The 17,403-nt window shown below is 37.1% G+C and overlaps 1 protein-coding gene across 4 annotated transcripts in view; it reads left to right on the top strand.

Moving 5' to 3' along the window:
- mtus2a (microtubule associated tumor suppressor candidate 2a) overlaps window positions 1-17,403 on the top strand; it is a 70,544-nt gene that overhangs the window by 37,710 nt on the left and 15,431 nt on the right. For all 4 annotated transcript variants that reach the window (XM_084401311.1, XM_084401310.1, XM_084401308.1 and 1 more), the window contains exon 5: window positions 11,865-12,023. In XM_084401311.1, the coding sequence (XP_084257437.1) occupies window positions 11,865-12,023 (159 nt within the window). The remainder of the gene's footprint in view (window positions 1-11,864; window positions 12,024-17,403) is intronic.

The following is a 17,403-nucleotide window of genomic DNA, read 5'->3' as shown; positions in this document are numbered from 1 at the left end:
TATTTAATATGTAAGTCAGAGGTGCAAATGAGTGTTTTTCTCTCTCTCTCTCTCTCTCTCTCTCTCTCTCTCTCTCTGAAGTGTTGAATGTGTTACAGGGCTGATTGCTGATCTGATGGTGTTTCGAATGCATATTGACTTTCTGGAGGCCTAGAACAAACACAAAAAGCAGTCAAACACTAGATAAAATGAATAGTCTTTAGCTGTCACTGAGAATGTGGCTATTGTTAGCCGATACTGATGATCTTTAGGTGAGTAAATAGTACTGTGGAATATAATGGCACAAGTGTATGAATTTTATGAAGAACCTTTACCCCCTGAGAGCATCCTTGTGTTGTGACCACCTAGACCGCTCTAGGCAAACAAGGGCATTTGCTGGTCGTGTGTGTTGTACTCAATGTCTTGTGTAATGACCGACTGTTGCTTTAGGCTTGGTGGTGAATCAGTGTGAAATATTGACCTAGGATTCCTGTAGATACCAGAGGCCTCCCTGGACTGGACGTCACAAACAGTTGATCGATTTCTCAGGCCTGAATGATTAAGGCTGGTCCACTTGTAATTGGCTGAATTGGAGAGTGTGAATGATGACGGCAAATCCTACTAGACTTATTAAGCTGTCATTAGTGTTTGAGCAGCCGGATAGGTAGAGCAGCAAGTCAATGTTTGCCTCGCATTTTCAACCTCATTTAGATTAATAGGTTATGCTTTAGGAAATGAGATCTGTCACATGGGCTTTGTTAGTCATAGGCTTGATGTTGTCTAAAATATCAGAGGAACCTTTAAAAGTGATAGTAAAAAAAAAAAAAAAAAATATTTGTTATTCTTGTAATTTCATTTTGTTCCAAACCTCGCGTCTTATTTCTCACATGGAGCACAATAATAGATATTAGGTGGAATGTTAATGCAGCTCTTTTTCATACATTGAAAGTGAATCGGAGCTGGGGCTGTTAAACTCTAAAAATTACAAATTGGCGTAATGAATGTGCCATTATAGTAGTCCATATTAGTTGTGCACTATATTACAAATGACTGAACCCACAGGATAGCTGTGTATGAAGAATAAAGTGAAGTCTAAGTGTTTATTTAGTTTTAGAAGTTTGTTTAGTTTATTTATTCGTACCTTCTGCCGTAGTTTAAGGATGCAAATGAGATTTGCAAGCTGCAGTGGCAGTTATTTTAGTTGTATACTATTATAGTATTAAATAATATTTTGAAATAGTTGTTGTTCTATTTCTTTTTTATTTTAGTTTGTAACATTTTTATTTATTTTTTTATTAGTTATATATATATATAAACAGTAGCTTTGATCTGTTTGTATTTGTTTTTAGTTCTGTAGGTTTTTTTTTAAGTTTACATTTTTCGGCTAATATTTGTATTTTATTTTATTTCAGTTTTGTTTTAATTACCAACAAAGATTTTTTTATATAGTTTTAGTTAAAATAACAACACTGTGTGGCAGAAAGGAAGATTTTCATTAAAATGCATTAAATTATACATTTGCTTTATTCTTTATGTAAAGCTATCGTATGACTGCAGAAGACTTGGAATATATAGCGCACAAGTCATAATGGGCTACTTTAATGTTATTATGTCTTGTTTGGTATTTTTAGAAATCGACCGAATCAGACCATATGGAAAAGTGTTGCACATCCTATTGTGTTCCACAGAAGAAATAAAGTATTGGGGTTTGGAACGATGTGTGGGTTAGTAAATAACAACAGAATTTTCTTTTTTGGGTGAACCATCCCCTTAAGAAGAAGTGAGCGATTAAATCCAACAGCGGCAGTTGTAAATGAATTTAGCTAAAGAACCAAATGAAACAACAATTAATTGATAATTATACACATGAATCTATCTTTGTCAAAGAGACAAAATATATATCTCTAACAACTGTCTATGTCCTCTTTGTCTCAGTAGGGGAGTGAATTAGCGGGCTGATTTTAGCCACTGCGCTGAAAGGCAACACTCCGTTTGAAGCTGTTGGCCTCTGACTGTGAGCTTCTGAGAATCCCAGCATCGTCTGACCTTAACAAAGACCCAGACAGAGTTTCTTTATATAGAGACATCACACAGCCCCACCTTCACTCTCAGAGAGAGCGCAATAAAAGATGCAATTTTTCATCTATTTCAAATATCACACATCTCATCCCTCTCTCCGGCTGGGGCAACATATCCTCTTCTTTATCTTTTTTTAAAATCTGTCTGAGTGTAATTTATCTTTGGAGATTGCTAACTGTCAGTTTGTTGGTGTGAGCTCCCAGCTTGCATGCAGCATTGATGGATGCGATCACATGCCGCAGCCTGTCGGGAACATGCCAAAATCTCTTATTTCTTGCGTTTTCTTCTTCATCTCAGTTCATTGTCTATTGGGGTTTCTTCAGTGACATTCGCTCCTTGAACATGACTGGTCCCTGGGATGTTTCAGAACTCCTCAAGTAAAATCATCAAGAGTCTGAAATTCAAGTCACAAGTTTGAAGTTGTTCTAGTTAAAGTGCTTGTGTAAAATAGATTTCATACAGTGTGCAGTAACACTTTTAACTTGAAGCACACTAACAACTTGAACATATCAGATGTGACCTTTCCTGTAACAACAAAGTAAAGTACACGCCGAGGAGATTACACACACATTCACAAACATACACTACAACACAAAGACAATGACCTTCAGTCAAGGTGATGCTGCTTTCATTGATTTTCATTTGTATGAGCTCGTCCTTATATGTGTTTTGTTTGTATGTGAAGGTCTAAGGGTTCTGTAAAGATATTGATCTTGCCCACCCTTGTTTCCATGGAAAGGGTTAGGGTTCTGTTCTAATGTTCTATACACTAAGTATGAGCAACTACAGTTTATGAGCAACAGCGATACTTGCTTCATAACTAAATAACTGCCTCTTATTCTTTACACTCCACATTTATGTCCAAGAGAGAACTGGTCTCTCTTATGGTCTGTGTTTACAAGAGTTTTGGGCAATTATTTCAATCCAATAGTGGATTTAACATAAAAATTTAACATCTAATGTTAAATTGTTTTTAATGCACCCTTCTCCCTTTAAATACTTTGGTGAGTTGCAAGAATGATTTATGCAATTTTATATTATTTATTTGAAAGAATTAGTAAAGCAGTTTCATGTCTATCATTGTATTGTTCAACTGGTCGAGGTTGATATGGGATTTATAAAGTATACGTAATACAATACTTTTAAAGAGAGCAATTAGTACAGTAATCACACTGTTGAAGATGTAATTAGTAGCTAGTAATTAATTACTTTTTTGGAGTAACTTACCCAACACTGACTATATACTCAATTTGAGTTATAAAACATCCAGCTCCCTGGACAGATATAAATCTGGGAACAATCTCTGAGGAAAACATGTGTGAATATTGTCTGAGATCAGCATTGTGTTGTGCACTTGGGAACTTGCACCACTTACACAGCTGTTGAGAAGTAAGAGAAGAGAAAATGAAAGGGAGAAATATCAGTACTGAAGTTAATATTACCTGTTTTCATAGTGGAATATCTACTACCTGAATCGATTGTTTTGCAATACACTAGGCATCCACTGCTGAACAACTCTGCCAAGTGAACTACTTTCTTACGTCTAGTTGACTTCTTTTTTTGTAATACACACTGCATTGTGCACATAACCTTATTTCTGTCATGACAACTCTCAGGAGACTGGTATGGTAATAGAGATTAGCATGGTAATGGATATGGCAATGTTAATGCATTTGGTCTTGCTGCTGTTGCAGAGCAAGTACAGAGACTTGCGACTACCAATACATTCACAGACATTGCTGTGAGCATGTAAGACATGCTGCTGCTGCTGCACATGTAACGTACATGAATAAACCCCCAGTAGCAGATCTATACAGGTGGAGCTGGGGAAGGTGGAGGGTTTCTGAAAACGCGCTGCAGACTGCAAACAGCAACACTACCGGTATTTGTTTGAATGTTGAGCCGCAGCTCATTGGCCACTGATGCAACAACAACAACCAATTAGCTGTGCTATGTAGATAATGACATGATCGCTACCAAATGAGTTAAAGAACTATCAGCCTAGAGTTTCGTGCCAGAACTATGTATATATAACTAGAAGGACAATTTAGTATTCTAATTTTGAGGTATTCTAATTTTGAGGTACACATTACATGTAGGGCCTACCTATGCTAATTTTATAGTGCACATTACCATTTGCACACTACATAACATTGGATCTCAATTTGCATGGGCTACTCATGGTAAAAGTATTCACTGGTGCTATTTTAGTATTATTTTTATTTTTATATTTTCAGTTTTCATTTTAGTTTGTTTTAATAATTTTGCTATATGTCCTTTTTATTATTATTGTTATATATTTTAAATGATTGTAAAATTATTTAAATATATTTCTATATAGCTATGATTAATGTTTTATTTTTGTTTTTAGTTTTAGTAATTTAAGAAACTTTTTAGTTAGATTCCAAGGCCACATTTCTAATTTTCATCTTATTTATATATATTTATATTTATATTCTTATTTATATTTTCATCTAATATTTATATATTATAACAAATATAATATAATATAGTATAATATTATATATATTAGAGATTAGCGCAAATACTCCAGAAAAAGTACAGTTTATAAAAGTAAATCATCCAAGCACAATTTGCATACTATTTTAATACCATACTATAATTTAGGATGTGCTAATTCTAATCTCACATATTATTTAGGACAAGGAATACACGTCTCATATTGTAAAACTACATAGTATGTCATTTAAACACAATTCTCATTCACTGCACTACACACTATCTAGAGCACACTTTGAAACATGGAAGAACAGGATAGAAAAAGAGTTGGAAAAGGGAGCGACAGTAGGAAGGTGTTATAGAAAGTGAGGAGAGGTGGAGAGGGGGAGGTGTGAGAGCACAGATGCCATCGCTCCAGCCCATCTCTGACTCATGCACACTGCTGAGAACAGATGGTTCACCACAGCATACATGCACACTCACACGCACAGGAAACATTCTCACACACTAAACATATACACTTTCACTATAGGTTTGTTGCTCTAGATTGCGCAAGTTTTTGTCTCATTGGTATGTTTAATAAGTATGCTTCTAAATCCCACATCTCTCTGTCTGTCAGATTTGACGGTGGGCAGTCTGTTCTCTGAGTACCCTACTGCTGACTCACACACTCACCAAACCGCTGAGCTCTGGATGATCCTACTGCGCTGAGAGATGCTAATGAACTTTTTCTCTATTTTTACCCCTAAGGACTGTCTGTTTCCTCCTGCCTTCTCAATCTCAGCTGTACCGTGTAAAGACTAGCTCTGATTCCAATGTATGGCCTAGCACTAGCAAGTCATGCATATATCATAAGCATTACTCTTAAATATTAATATGACACCATGATGATTTTGAATGACATTACACGTGTCAGCCTGCATTAGCACTGACCTGCTCGCTCCTTATCGATAACCACACAGGAGCCTGATTGCCTCACGTCTTAATCCCATTCTATCTATTTCCCTGAAAGCTTTTACAGGATTTTTTTCTGTGGATGAAGATTCAAACCAGGCTTTTCTTCCTCAAAATCCCAAGCCATCTCCAGCTCTCTGTTTCAGCTAACTTCCGTTTCCATTATCCCTCTTAAGCCTCCCAGAGAGAGAGCAAGAGAGAGTGTGTTTCTCAGAGTGCTGCCAGGCCTGTTTTTTATCTTCTACTATTCCAATACCTCCATTTTTTCCCTCTTTCTTAGTTAAAAAACATTCATGTTTAATGTTGGATCATGGTCAGCTTGATATCATGAGTTAGGTATTGTGTTATGAGTAGTTAGAGATAACAAATATGTCAAAAGTATCTTCTCAGAGTCTATCAATGGTTAAAAAAGGACAGAAATACCTAATCTTGTAGTACAGGGGTGTCCAACTGGGGGTTTGCAATTTTTAGTGGATCCATGATTGTAATTCAGGGGGTCCACCAATTATAGTTTGATCTCTTTTTTTAACTGAATAAGGTTCAAGACCCCTGTGCCAGTATTTTAGTGCACACTACACATGTGTACTAGTTTTGTATCTAGTGCACAATGTGATAGTGTTTTACTGCACACCACTTTGTGATTTCATTCTGTACTATGCTGCCTTGTGCACACTAATGTCGTACTGCACACTACTTTTTGTACATTATTGCACATTACATAATGTTGTGATGTTTTAGTCCATAGTATACTACCCGTAATGACAGATAATAGTGTGGGACAAGAGTGCACACTTCCTGACATGGGATTATTTCATTGAACACCATTTTGTGATATTGTACTGTACGCTATCTAGTGCACACTTCATTTTGTACTATGGTACTATGTTGAACATACTAAATGCTTTATTTCGATAGTCCACTTTAGACAATCTACTAACTATAAGTAACTTTGCAACTACATGTCAACTACCAGTTATTAGAGTATTTGTAGAGTATTTGTCTGCTTAATATCTGCTAACACATTAATTTGATGGTCCCCCAACAGACATTCTACTGTCTATAAGTAACTTTGCAAGTACATGTCAATTTAGTCTACTAACCCAAACACTAACCCTAACCTATACTCATACTCCAATGATAGGTAGTTGACATGTAGTCGCAAAGTTACTTATAGTTAATTGGATGTCTAAAATGGACTATAGAAAATAGTCAATTTTAGTCCAAAATAGTCCAATAGTGTAATCTAAAGTTTTAGTGTACACTACTTTATGTACTAGTTTTGTACTACACTATCTAGTGCATATTTCCTAATGTGGTATTTTTACCTAGTGCACTGTATAATGTCGTACTACAGACAGTACTGTACTAGAGTATACTACCTAGTCCATATTACATAATGTCCATGGGCCCTATTTTAACGATCTGAAACGCAAGTGTCAAGCGCAAAGCGCAAGTAACTTTGTGGGCGGGTCTTGGCGCTGTTGCTATTTTCCCGGCGGGATAAATGACTCTTGCGCCCGGCGCAAATCTAAAAGGGGTTGGTCTGAAGTAGCTTCATTATTCATTGGTGTGGTTAGGGCGTAACGTGAAATAAACCAATCAGAGCGACATCTCACATTCCCTTTAAGAGCAGGCGCGCTTAATTCCTATTATAACGGCGGATTTGCCAGGCGCACGCGAGGAGCGGTTCACAGCCGAGGAGACCGACGTTCCCCTCAGGGACGTTGGGGATGGAGAAACACACCCAAATTAACTTCGGTTAAACAGGCGTATGATAATTTGGGTAAATGTGTAAGCTAGATGTATTCTTTTATAATAAACTGTCTGTATCTATCTATCTATCTATCTATCTATCTATTTATCTTTCGTAATAATGTATGATTTGCAAAAATGATAACTGCTGAGTCTGTGTGTAGATGAGAGAATCAAAGTGTATGCGCGTTGTGCACACGCTACATTGATTAAGGCCAAGCATGCGCCCTTAAAATAGCATATGAATAACATGCGCAACGCGCCACTGACTTTAAACTGTTTTTTTTCGGTCAGTGGCGCAATTGTTTTCTAAACCTGTAAAATAGCATGAGGGAACGTTTGCGCCGGAACACGCCTCCTCTTTGCGCTGAACCGCCCCGGGAGCGCAAGTGTATTCTTAGTTAACCGACGTGCATCTGTGGAGGGAAAAGTCCGCTTTGCGCGGGTGCAAAATAGGAATGATACATGCGTCCGTGTACAAAGTCAATTGCGCTGGGTGCAAGATAGGGCCCCAAATGTTTTAGTGCACACTACCTAAAATACTAGTTTGTTGTTGGTTTTGGCCCATTGGTCCACTTCCTGCAAGCAGTGCTGAGCAGTGAATCAGTATTCCACAGGTCCATTTGGTATTAGAATTGGAGTGGCACCCGTCCTGCCATGTGGCTGTGAGTGGAGGGGTTTCATTTGCATAATGTTTACTTCCAGGCATCCTCAGGAGCACCTCTGATGCTCTGTGCTTAATAATGCATCGCAAGTGCCATCTCTTAATGGGTCACTGCTGTGTTCGCCGGGCACGATTTTTCATTCTGATTTTTTCGCTGTGCCATCTAAATGTTGGTAGATGGGAAATAACCTTCTGTGCTGGAATAACATCTGGTCCCCATCACATTTCCTCTGTCACTTATAAGCCATCCCAATCCTTATCCTTAATGTGAGCTCTTTCCTCTCAGATATTTTCATTTCTCTTGCATCTTTTTGCTTTCTATTTCCACTTATAGTGGTCTTGTCAGTGGTGATTTAACTATCTAGCCCTTCTTTTATCTCCTCCCCAGTCTATCATTTATTTCTCTAATAGTGGTGGTCAACGTGGGATGCATTCCTATTCTCTCCTCCTTCCCGACACATTGTTTTCCTCCGTCTCTGCTAAAATCCTTTTTTTTTTTGCTTTTGTCTTATCACATTACATTTGTCTCTGTTGGCCAGAAGGCCAGAGAAGAAGTGCTGACTATTTGGTTCTGAATTTTATCCACACCAGAAACACATTAAATTAATCCTCTGCTATTTTTCGCATTCCCTTCTGGTGCATTGTTATGATACATTATTCAGCTCAAACTGAATTGTATATTTGTATTACTCATATATTAAGCTGAGAATTTGTCTTCATTATGATCAAAATGTCAGCAGCATTGTTTTCAATTCAGCAAGTGTGAATTGCTTCTCTGCACTGAATTTCCAGGTGTGCGTGTGCGTGTGTGTGTATGTGTGTGTGTGTGTGTGTGTGTGTGTGTGTGTGTGTATTTTAATTTTTTTATAAGCTTAATTTTATGAGAGCTTTTTTTTTTTTTTTTTAAGAAGATTAATGTGATCTTAGACCATTTATTCCATATTTGCCAAATGTTCACTAACCATTTGTACTCTTTTCTGAGCTAACTAAATTAATTCGAGATTTCCCTTCATTAAAAACATATTTGTCAACAACTCAAGCACTTGAACAGCATAAGAATATAAACACACCTGCAGATGATAGTTGGGTTCGGTATGTAAAAAGACTGCTGCATGGCATGAATGGAACAGTACAGTGAACTAGAGAGAGACAGGGGCTAAATCCTTTGGCTTCATAAATCAGAATGTAAATCCTGTAATGCTGTGTTACTACAATGCACCCTGCCAGTTATATACAGTACCAGTCAAAAGTTTGGAAACACTACTATTTTTAATGCTTTTGCAAGAAGTCTCTTATGCTCATCAAGCCTGCAGTTAAAAAAAAACAAAAAACAAACAAAAACAGTAATATTATGAAATATTATTACAATTTAAAATAATGGTTCTCTTTTTTAATATACTTTAAAATGTAATTTATTTTTGTGATGCAAAGCTGAATTTTCATCAGCAAGTACTCCAGTCTTTGGTGTCTTATGATCCTTCAGAAATCATTCTAATATGATAATTTGATACTCAGTTATTATCAATGATGGAAACAGTTGTGCTGTTTAATATATTTTTTTGGAATACTTTTTTCAGGATTCATTGAGTAAAACGTTAACAGCATTTATTCATAAAAACAGCATTTATTCAAAATAAAAACATTTCTAACAATATAAATCGTTACCATCACCTTTTATCAATTTAACGCATTCTTGTTGAATTAAAGTACTAATTTCTTTAAAAAAAAATAGTTATTGTTCCCAAACTTTTGAACGGTAGTGTATATTGTTAGAATTGTTATAAAAGATTTCTATTCTAAATAAATACAGTTCTTTTTAACTTTTTATTCATCAAATAATCCTGAAAAAAGTATCTCAGGTTATAAAAAAATATTAAGCAGCACAACTGTTTCCAACATTGATCATAAATCAGCATATTAGAATGATTTCTGAAGGATCATAAGACACCAAAGACTGGAGTACTTGCTGATGAAAATTCAGCTTTGCATCACAAAAATAAATTACATTTTAAAGTATATTAAAAAAGAGAACCATTATTTTAAATTGTAATAATATTTCATAATATTACTGTTTTTTTTGTTGTTGTTGTTTTAACTGCAGGCTTGATGAGCATAAGAGACTTCTTTCAAAAGCATTAAAAATAGTAGTGTTTCCAAACTTTTGACTGGTACTGTGTATATATATATATATATATATATATATATATATATATATATATATATATATATATATATATATATAATATTAAAAATATTTAATATTATATTAAAAATATTTAATATTATATTAAAAATATTTAATATCTAATAAAATATTTTTTTCTGAATTAAATATCTGACTTTTTACTGTTTATTTTACTGTTTTAAATTTTACTGTTGACTGCATTTATTAAACTCAGCAATTGTGCTACAAAAGTTATTGAAATAAAAAGTATTTTTGTTTTATTCTATACCAAATATAAATGATTAATTTAGGCTAAATCAACCTGTTATATATATATATATATATATACCTGTTTTGTTTGATTTTAAATTTAATATTTAATTAATGAAAATAACAAAATCACACAAATCCAGATTTTCAACTGTATTAAGTAATTTTCCAAATGTTGCAATAGGGTTGCAAACTTTACAGATCTCATTTTAACAAACAAACAAACAAACTGCTCATGTAATGTAGAGGTTCAGTCTGTTTTTAAACCATTTTCTTAAAAGGAAAAAAAGTTTCAGTTTCATATTGTACTTTGTTCATAAAAAGTGATGTGTATAAATAGAGCGTGATGCTTTCTACTGATTTTTAACGGTATGTATCTTAGGTGCACAATGTGATCCAATCCACACAAGTATAATTCTCCCATCATTTGGATGATTATGTAAATCCAGAGAGCTGATGAAACTGTAAAAAATCTTAAGGATTGAGTCTCTGTGCTACTAACCCAGTTACACACAATGCAAGCAGTTAACTGGTTCTCACAGAGATTTGGGGGAGAATCCACCAATGAGCAGCGAGGTTTATTTCCCGACAGCCAATCAAATGCGTCTCTCAGCTGCTCTGCACCTTAACGTATCCTGCTGTGAGAGCTTTAGGGCTGTGTGGCACTTCCTGCTGTTTCCGAAACACCATCTCTGCAGCCAGAACTTTGTTCCAGTTCTTTACCCTTATCAGATCACCCTCAAATTGCCTTTAACGCAGAATATTCTTGCCGTAGATAAGTGATTCTGTTAGTGTGGTTATGTTTAATGCCCAGTAAAGGCTATATATTTCATGCTAACAAAATCTCTTTGAATGAATGGCAGTTGTTGGCTGCTCTACTCTTCAGGTTACATGGGAGTTATAAAATATGGCATTTAAAAACACTTATGACCGTGTGCTGTCAGCATTTCTGCATCTGTCTGCTCTTCTCTGTTCCTGGAATACTCTCTCAGCACTTCATAAATCATAGAGATAGCACAGCAGCAGAGCAGCGTTCTGTACGGGCTCCCGAGAATGGTGTCGCCTTACAGTCTGAAACTAAGCTAAAATAGAGAGGAAAGTGTCTTTCAAAGGACCCGTTATATAAAAGTGCCTATGTGATTTGTGAAATCTGTTATGGCTCATCGAAGAGATACTATGTCTTGAGTTATTTTTTTTCTTTTACATGGCAAGCAGTTCTCATTTTATTGCAGCATTTAGTCATATTGAGCTGGGCTGCGGTTATTGATCAAGCCTAGAATGGGATAAACGGATGGTCTGGGTTCAGTTGTGGGGTTAATGAGCAGTTAGATGAATTCTCATCCACCACAGATGATGAATAATGTGCTTCGATAGCAGCAGAGTGAGACAGCGAAGGTGAGAGCAAGATGAGCACAGTCTGATTAAGCATTCACAGTAAATCAGAGAACAAGAAATTGACCTGCAGTATTCAGTGTCTAGACTACTGTGTGATGCACAATGCAGCTCAATTGCAGAGCAAAAAAGGTTTTTTTTGGATTTCAGGGCCCAACAGTATAAATGATGAGCCACCGTTTCACCGTGTCACCACGTCGCCCCCTGGAGATGGATCCAGAGCACCCTGCCGCAGCAACCCTCAACCCCCCAACACTCCTGCACCCACACGCCGCTCGATTCTGCCCCCTTCTCGAAGCTCCCCTGTGGGTAAGTGGACCAAACCTCCATATTTTCAGCCAGTATGCACTTCAAGAAGTATGCTCTAAACAAGATGAAATCAAACCAGAATGCACTACAAGCAGTGGTTAAATTGGGCCGGGGCTCTCCGGGGCTCAGCCCCGGCACATAAGCCTGCTCGTTTGCAGTCAGTTTCTTATTGGAAATTATGTCACATAAAATTTGATGAAAGTGATGCTTTTGAAAACATATTTCTGATTATAAATGAAAGATTTTGAAATGGCATGTCTATTTAGTCTCGGCGGAGCTGAGATGTGAACAATCGTGACACGGCCGTAGTCTTGTTCAGCTGCTTAATCTCGTTGTCAGTCGACCATGATCGCTCACCGCTCGCGCATGCCATGCGCATCTATAGGCTACTTCTCAAAACTCCGACACGGATAAATGTACGCAGCAATAATGAATGTTCCTTGGAGATCCGTTGTTGCACGGGATGTGGAAGCGCGCAAAAGTTCCAGAACCTTCTAACGTTACTGCCTTGAAAAAAAAAAAAAAAACACGAGCTGCTGGCCGTGCTGCAGCAGCAGATCAATTTAGTCAAGTTCAGCACAATGTTGGTTGTATAAACAGTGCCCTGCATTGAAAGACAAGGTAATGAAAATATATTTGGCACATTGTATGGGTCACTATATCATAACAAGGTAATACAATGTGTAATCAAGCGTTTTATATTTAATATGAGGAAAATAGGCTACACATGACATGCCGTAGACGTGACACAAAAAATCTTTAACTTTTAGGTGGCGAAATATTTTTTTTGTAATTCTGTGAATTACACTGCAAACCACAGTAACTACCCTCCGGATGAAGAAGGGTTGGCTCTCCACAGAACATAACATATTCATTTTATTTTATTTTTCATGTTCGCATATGAGGAAAAAACAATGTTACAGACGTGAGCGCTGAAAGCGGCACTAAAAGACTGTTTAAAACTTTCACTGAGACCTCAAACAGAAAGCACAAAACCTTTCTTTAAAATTAATTTCGTTTTGTATTAATTGTATCTTAATTTTAATCAATGTTTCATATATTTCATTTAAATATAGGCTAGTATATAGACAATAGATAATCACGACACGGACGCGCCGGCGAGTGAACTGGACTCAAGGGAGCCTACTTGCCTGACAGACCAGGGGCCGTATTCACAAAGAATTTTAAGGCTAAAAGTAGCTCCTAACTGGCGAATTTAGGAGCAACTCCTAAAAATAATGGGCGTGTCACTCCTAACTTTAGGACTCCTAATTTTTTTCACTAAGAGTAATTCACGAAGCATTTTAGCCCTAAAAGTAGCACCTAAGCCTGGGACAGCTTAAAAGAAGTCGAGAGGACTCCTAACTCACTAAAACCTTCACAAACCGCTTTTTGTGGCATTTCACGTTGCGATGTTTTGAAATGCGTACGCGGCGGCTACAGGAGCTTCCAATCGCGAGGGAATAATTTTGCATTGTAGGCATAACTAGGAATGCAATAACGCCACCAACAACAACCAAAACTATAGGCTACTCATTGCATTTAAACTAATTGTAACGTTTCATTGTGAATCAAATTAAAATGTTCTTCTCTTTGCAAACGTAGGCAGAGGCATATAGTGACAGATTAATTCAATAATGTTGCAAAGATATTGCATCAATCCATATGTTTCATTAGGCTACTAGGCTATTTGTTTTGCCTTACTCTTTATTCATTTAGGCTATTTATTCAGTTATTCATCATCTTCCGTCCTTCGCACTACTTATGTAGCGCACGCATTCTCAGACCTGTCACCTGTCACTCATCATCGTTGGGGAGGAGTTTGGAATCATTCCCGCGTTACAATCATCAGCCAATCAAGGTGGTCACTTCAGTCAAGCTCGTGCATGAGTAATGACGTCATCCATAGCAACGAAGACTCACTCTTAGTTTAGGAGTTGTCATTTTTCTTTACTAAGAGTAGGTCTGAAAGGCGTTGTGAATAACTTCTAAGAGAAAACTCCTAGCTAAAATCTTTTAGTGCGATTTAGGAGTACTCCTAGTGGTAAGATAAAATGCTTTGTGAATACGGCCCCTGATAAATATATCTATATAGAAAGCTTGGAAGGTCTTCTTTTAAACATGACAATTCAAAACGAAAGAAAACATGTGCAATGTGCATTTCTCTCTGGCGCGTTCACTACTGCGAAGATTGCGAGGATAGCATCGTCAACTTCATCTATGCAGGGCACTGACACAGAAAACACTTGTTTATTAATAAACAATTAAAATGTCTCCTTGCTATATTTTACATATTCATAATCATTACTTTTGCCGGTTCTTTCTGACAGCTTTTAGGTGCTTCATTGGCAGCGCCACCCTTACATGAACGCGTCACCACCGCATCAGCACCGAAAACAGAACATTTTTTTCAATCCCTGTTTTGGCAGGGGAAAAACTGATCAGAAAATGTAACGAAACGTTGTAGAAATCTAGTGGAGTAGAAAGTATAATAATTACTGCAAAATGTAACGAAGTAAAAGTCAAAAGTATGCACTATTGATTCTACTTAGGCCTACAGAAACGAAGTAAGCTATTTGTACTTCGTTTCATTCCACCACTGCTGATTAACAGTAATGTAAATGCTAAATGTCCTAATACCTGTTGATACTACAACAATGCAAATATGCTCTTAACCTTGCAGTTTTTCACAGATTATGTAAGACTCAATTTATCCATTTCTTTTGCACAAAACTCTCCAGAAAATGCCATTTAATAGTTTATTTTTCAAAAAAAATTTCCCGGGGGGGCATACCCCCGGACCCCCCTAGGGAGAGCCCCCCCACATAATAAATACCAATTTAAACCCTGACTACAAGGCATATGCACCACAATACAAACAATGATATTCAGTGCTTAAACAAGCATGTGCTACATGAGGTATGCACTACTACAAGTATTTTTCACCTACACTCTAAGAAAAAAAGGTACAAAAACTGTCACTGTGGCGGTACCTTTGCAAAAGTTACAGTACACCTTTGTACCTAAAGAGTGCATTTAAGTCCCTCGAAGGTACATATTGGTACCAAACGTGTACATATTAGTACCTAAATGGTACATATTAGAACCCTTTTGAAGGGTACTTTCCCAGTGACAGCTTTTGTACCTTTTTTTCTGAGAGTGTAGCATGCATCACACATAGCCTGACGTCGTCATACTCAGATTCAAGACAGAATGTGAGTCTGATACTGCTCCATTGAGCTGTGATTATGGGGCGTGTTTCAACCGAACCAGGAAGGAAAATGCCTCTGCACTTAATTGGATAGACCTACAACCAATCAGAGCAACGGAGTAAGTGACGTATGTTCTTCATTCATGTTTCCGATCGACAAATGCCTTGATCGCGGTTCTCTGTGTTCCTCTTTTAAAATTAATGCGCTGTCGATATCTTCTATAACAGACGCGATGGCGGAATCTACACATTATGTTTCATAATCAAAGTTCGGGAGGAGCACGTTCGGTTCAAATAATCAATCCAATCAACTTGTCATCAAACAATTACCGTCTACACTATCTGCATGAGAGGAAGCATATATTATTTTAACTCTGTCAACTCACCTAACATTCCTTGACAGTTTTCAGCATCCCTCCACTCACTCTCGGCTTGTTCTTCCACAGCCCGGAATACAGGGGGAGTACTTTGGGTTCGGGCCGAATACCGAACCCGGAGCCCTCTCCTCGGACAGCACGCCAAATATACATTTATTCTAAATGACTTATTTGTAAGTGTGAACTCGTAAAATCTCAATTCTCCAGCGGCAGTCATCTTTGTTGTAAGCGAATTCAACCCAAGCGCTCTTTATGACATGGGTGATTACGTAACCGCAGATCATCTGTCCATCATCGATTAAAGCCCGCCCTGACAATTTGATTGGCTCGGCCTTCTGGGAGCCGAGCATAATTACTCCTCAACGGATCGAGTCCAGACCGAACTTCCCGACCAAAAAATGTTGTGGGCGGGGTTCGGGCTGGCACCCAGGCTACATCACACAAATATGCTTCAGCTAGTATATACTATAAGAATGAACTTCAAATAGTGCATATATTACAAGTTGCGCTCTGATTAGTGTGCACTACAAAAAGTATGTGATTCAGTAAGTGTACACTTTAAAACGTATGGACTATGTACTGTATAGCTAGGATGTGCTTCAATATGCTCTATTAGGAGTATATGTATGAATTTTAATTAGAATGCACTCTAAGAAGTATGCTCTAAACAAGACTAATTCCATTAGAATGCACAACAACTAGAGTGATCTGCAACCAGTACTACAAGCAGCATGTGTTTAAACAAGTATAGACCACAAGAGGTATGTACTTCTATAAGTATTTGCTTCAACTAGCATACATTACAAAAATATGTACTTAAGCTAGTATACGCTTGTGCTATAAGAATGAACTTCAAATAGTTTATATTACAAGATGCTCTCTGATAAGTATGCACTTCAATTAGTATGCTCTACAAAAAGTATGTGCTTCACTAAGTATACACTATAAAACATGTACGTAGTATGCTAGTATGCACTTCAATAAGAATGTGCTATAAGTATGTAATTCAGCTAGTATGAATTTCAATAAGTATGCACTACAAGAAGTATGCTCTAAAAAAGGATAATCCCATTAGAATGCACTACAACTAGAGTGATCTTCAACCGGTACAATAACAAGCATGTGTTTCAACAAGTACGCACTGTAGGAGGTTTAGACTACTATAAGTATGTTTCAACTAGTATGCATTACTCAAATATGTACTTCAACTAGTATATACTGTATGAATGGACTTATAACTACTGGCATTGCACTAATTATGCCCTTAAACTAGTTTGTAATAGAAGTTTTGTTTGCTTGTTTCTTCATAATTCAGGATGAATTTAGTTCAGTTGGCGTGTTGAAATATCGAGGTTGCATGCTTCCTCCAGTGCCAGAAGTGACCTGTCAAATGTCATGATGAATTCTCAGACAGCAGCTTCAGTTTGAAGACAGACCTCCACTGATCCATGGACACAGAGCTGAGAGTGTACTTGTCAGCATAAGTAAACAGCGCTACCTCCCAGTCCATGTCCTCTACAGAGTCATTTATCTCCTCTGCGTGTGTGAATAATGGGACAGTCCAGTTGGTGGGTGTTGCAGCCTATGTTTAGTCAAGACTGAAATGCAGACTTTTCCTTGTGAGGAAAAAAAACAGCCTTTCTTGGTGTTCAAGAAGTAGGCCATTCAGAATCATTCATCTTAAGCCCAGCAAGGGAAAAGTGGCTTGTCTACTTTCATGTGCTATACACACTTATTGAAGCACATAGTTTTTATGGTGCATACAAGTTGAAGTGCATACTTCTAGAAGTGC

The sequence above is a fragment of the Rutilus rutilus genome (assembly GCF_951802725.1).
Source record: "Rutilus rutilus genome assembly, chromosome: 25".
Classification (NCBI taxonomy): domain Eukaryota; kingdom Metazoa; phylum Chordata; class Actinopteri; order Cypriniformes; family Leuciscidae; genus Rutilus; species Rutilus rutilus.
Note: the sequence above shows the minus strand (reverse complement) of the source record. Positions and strands in the feature narration are given on the sequence as shown.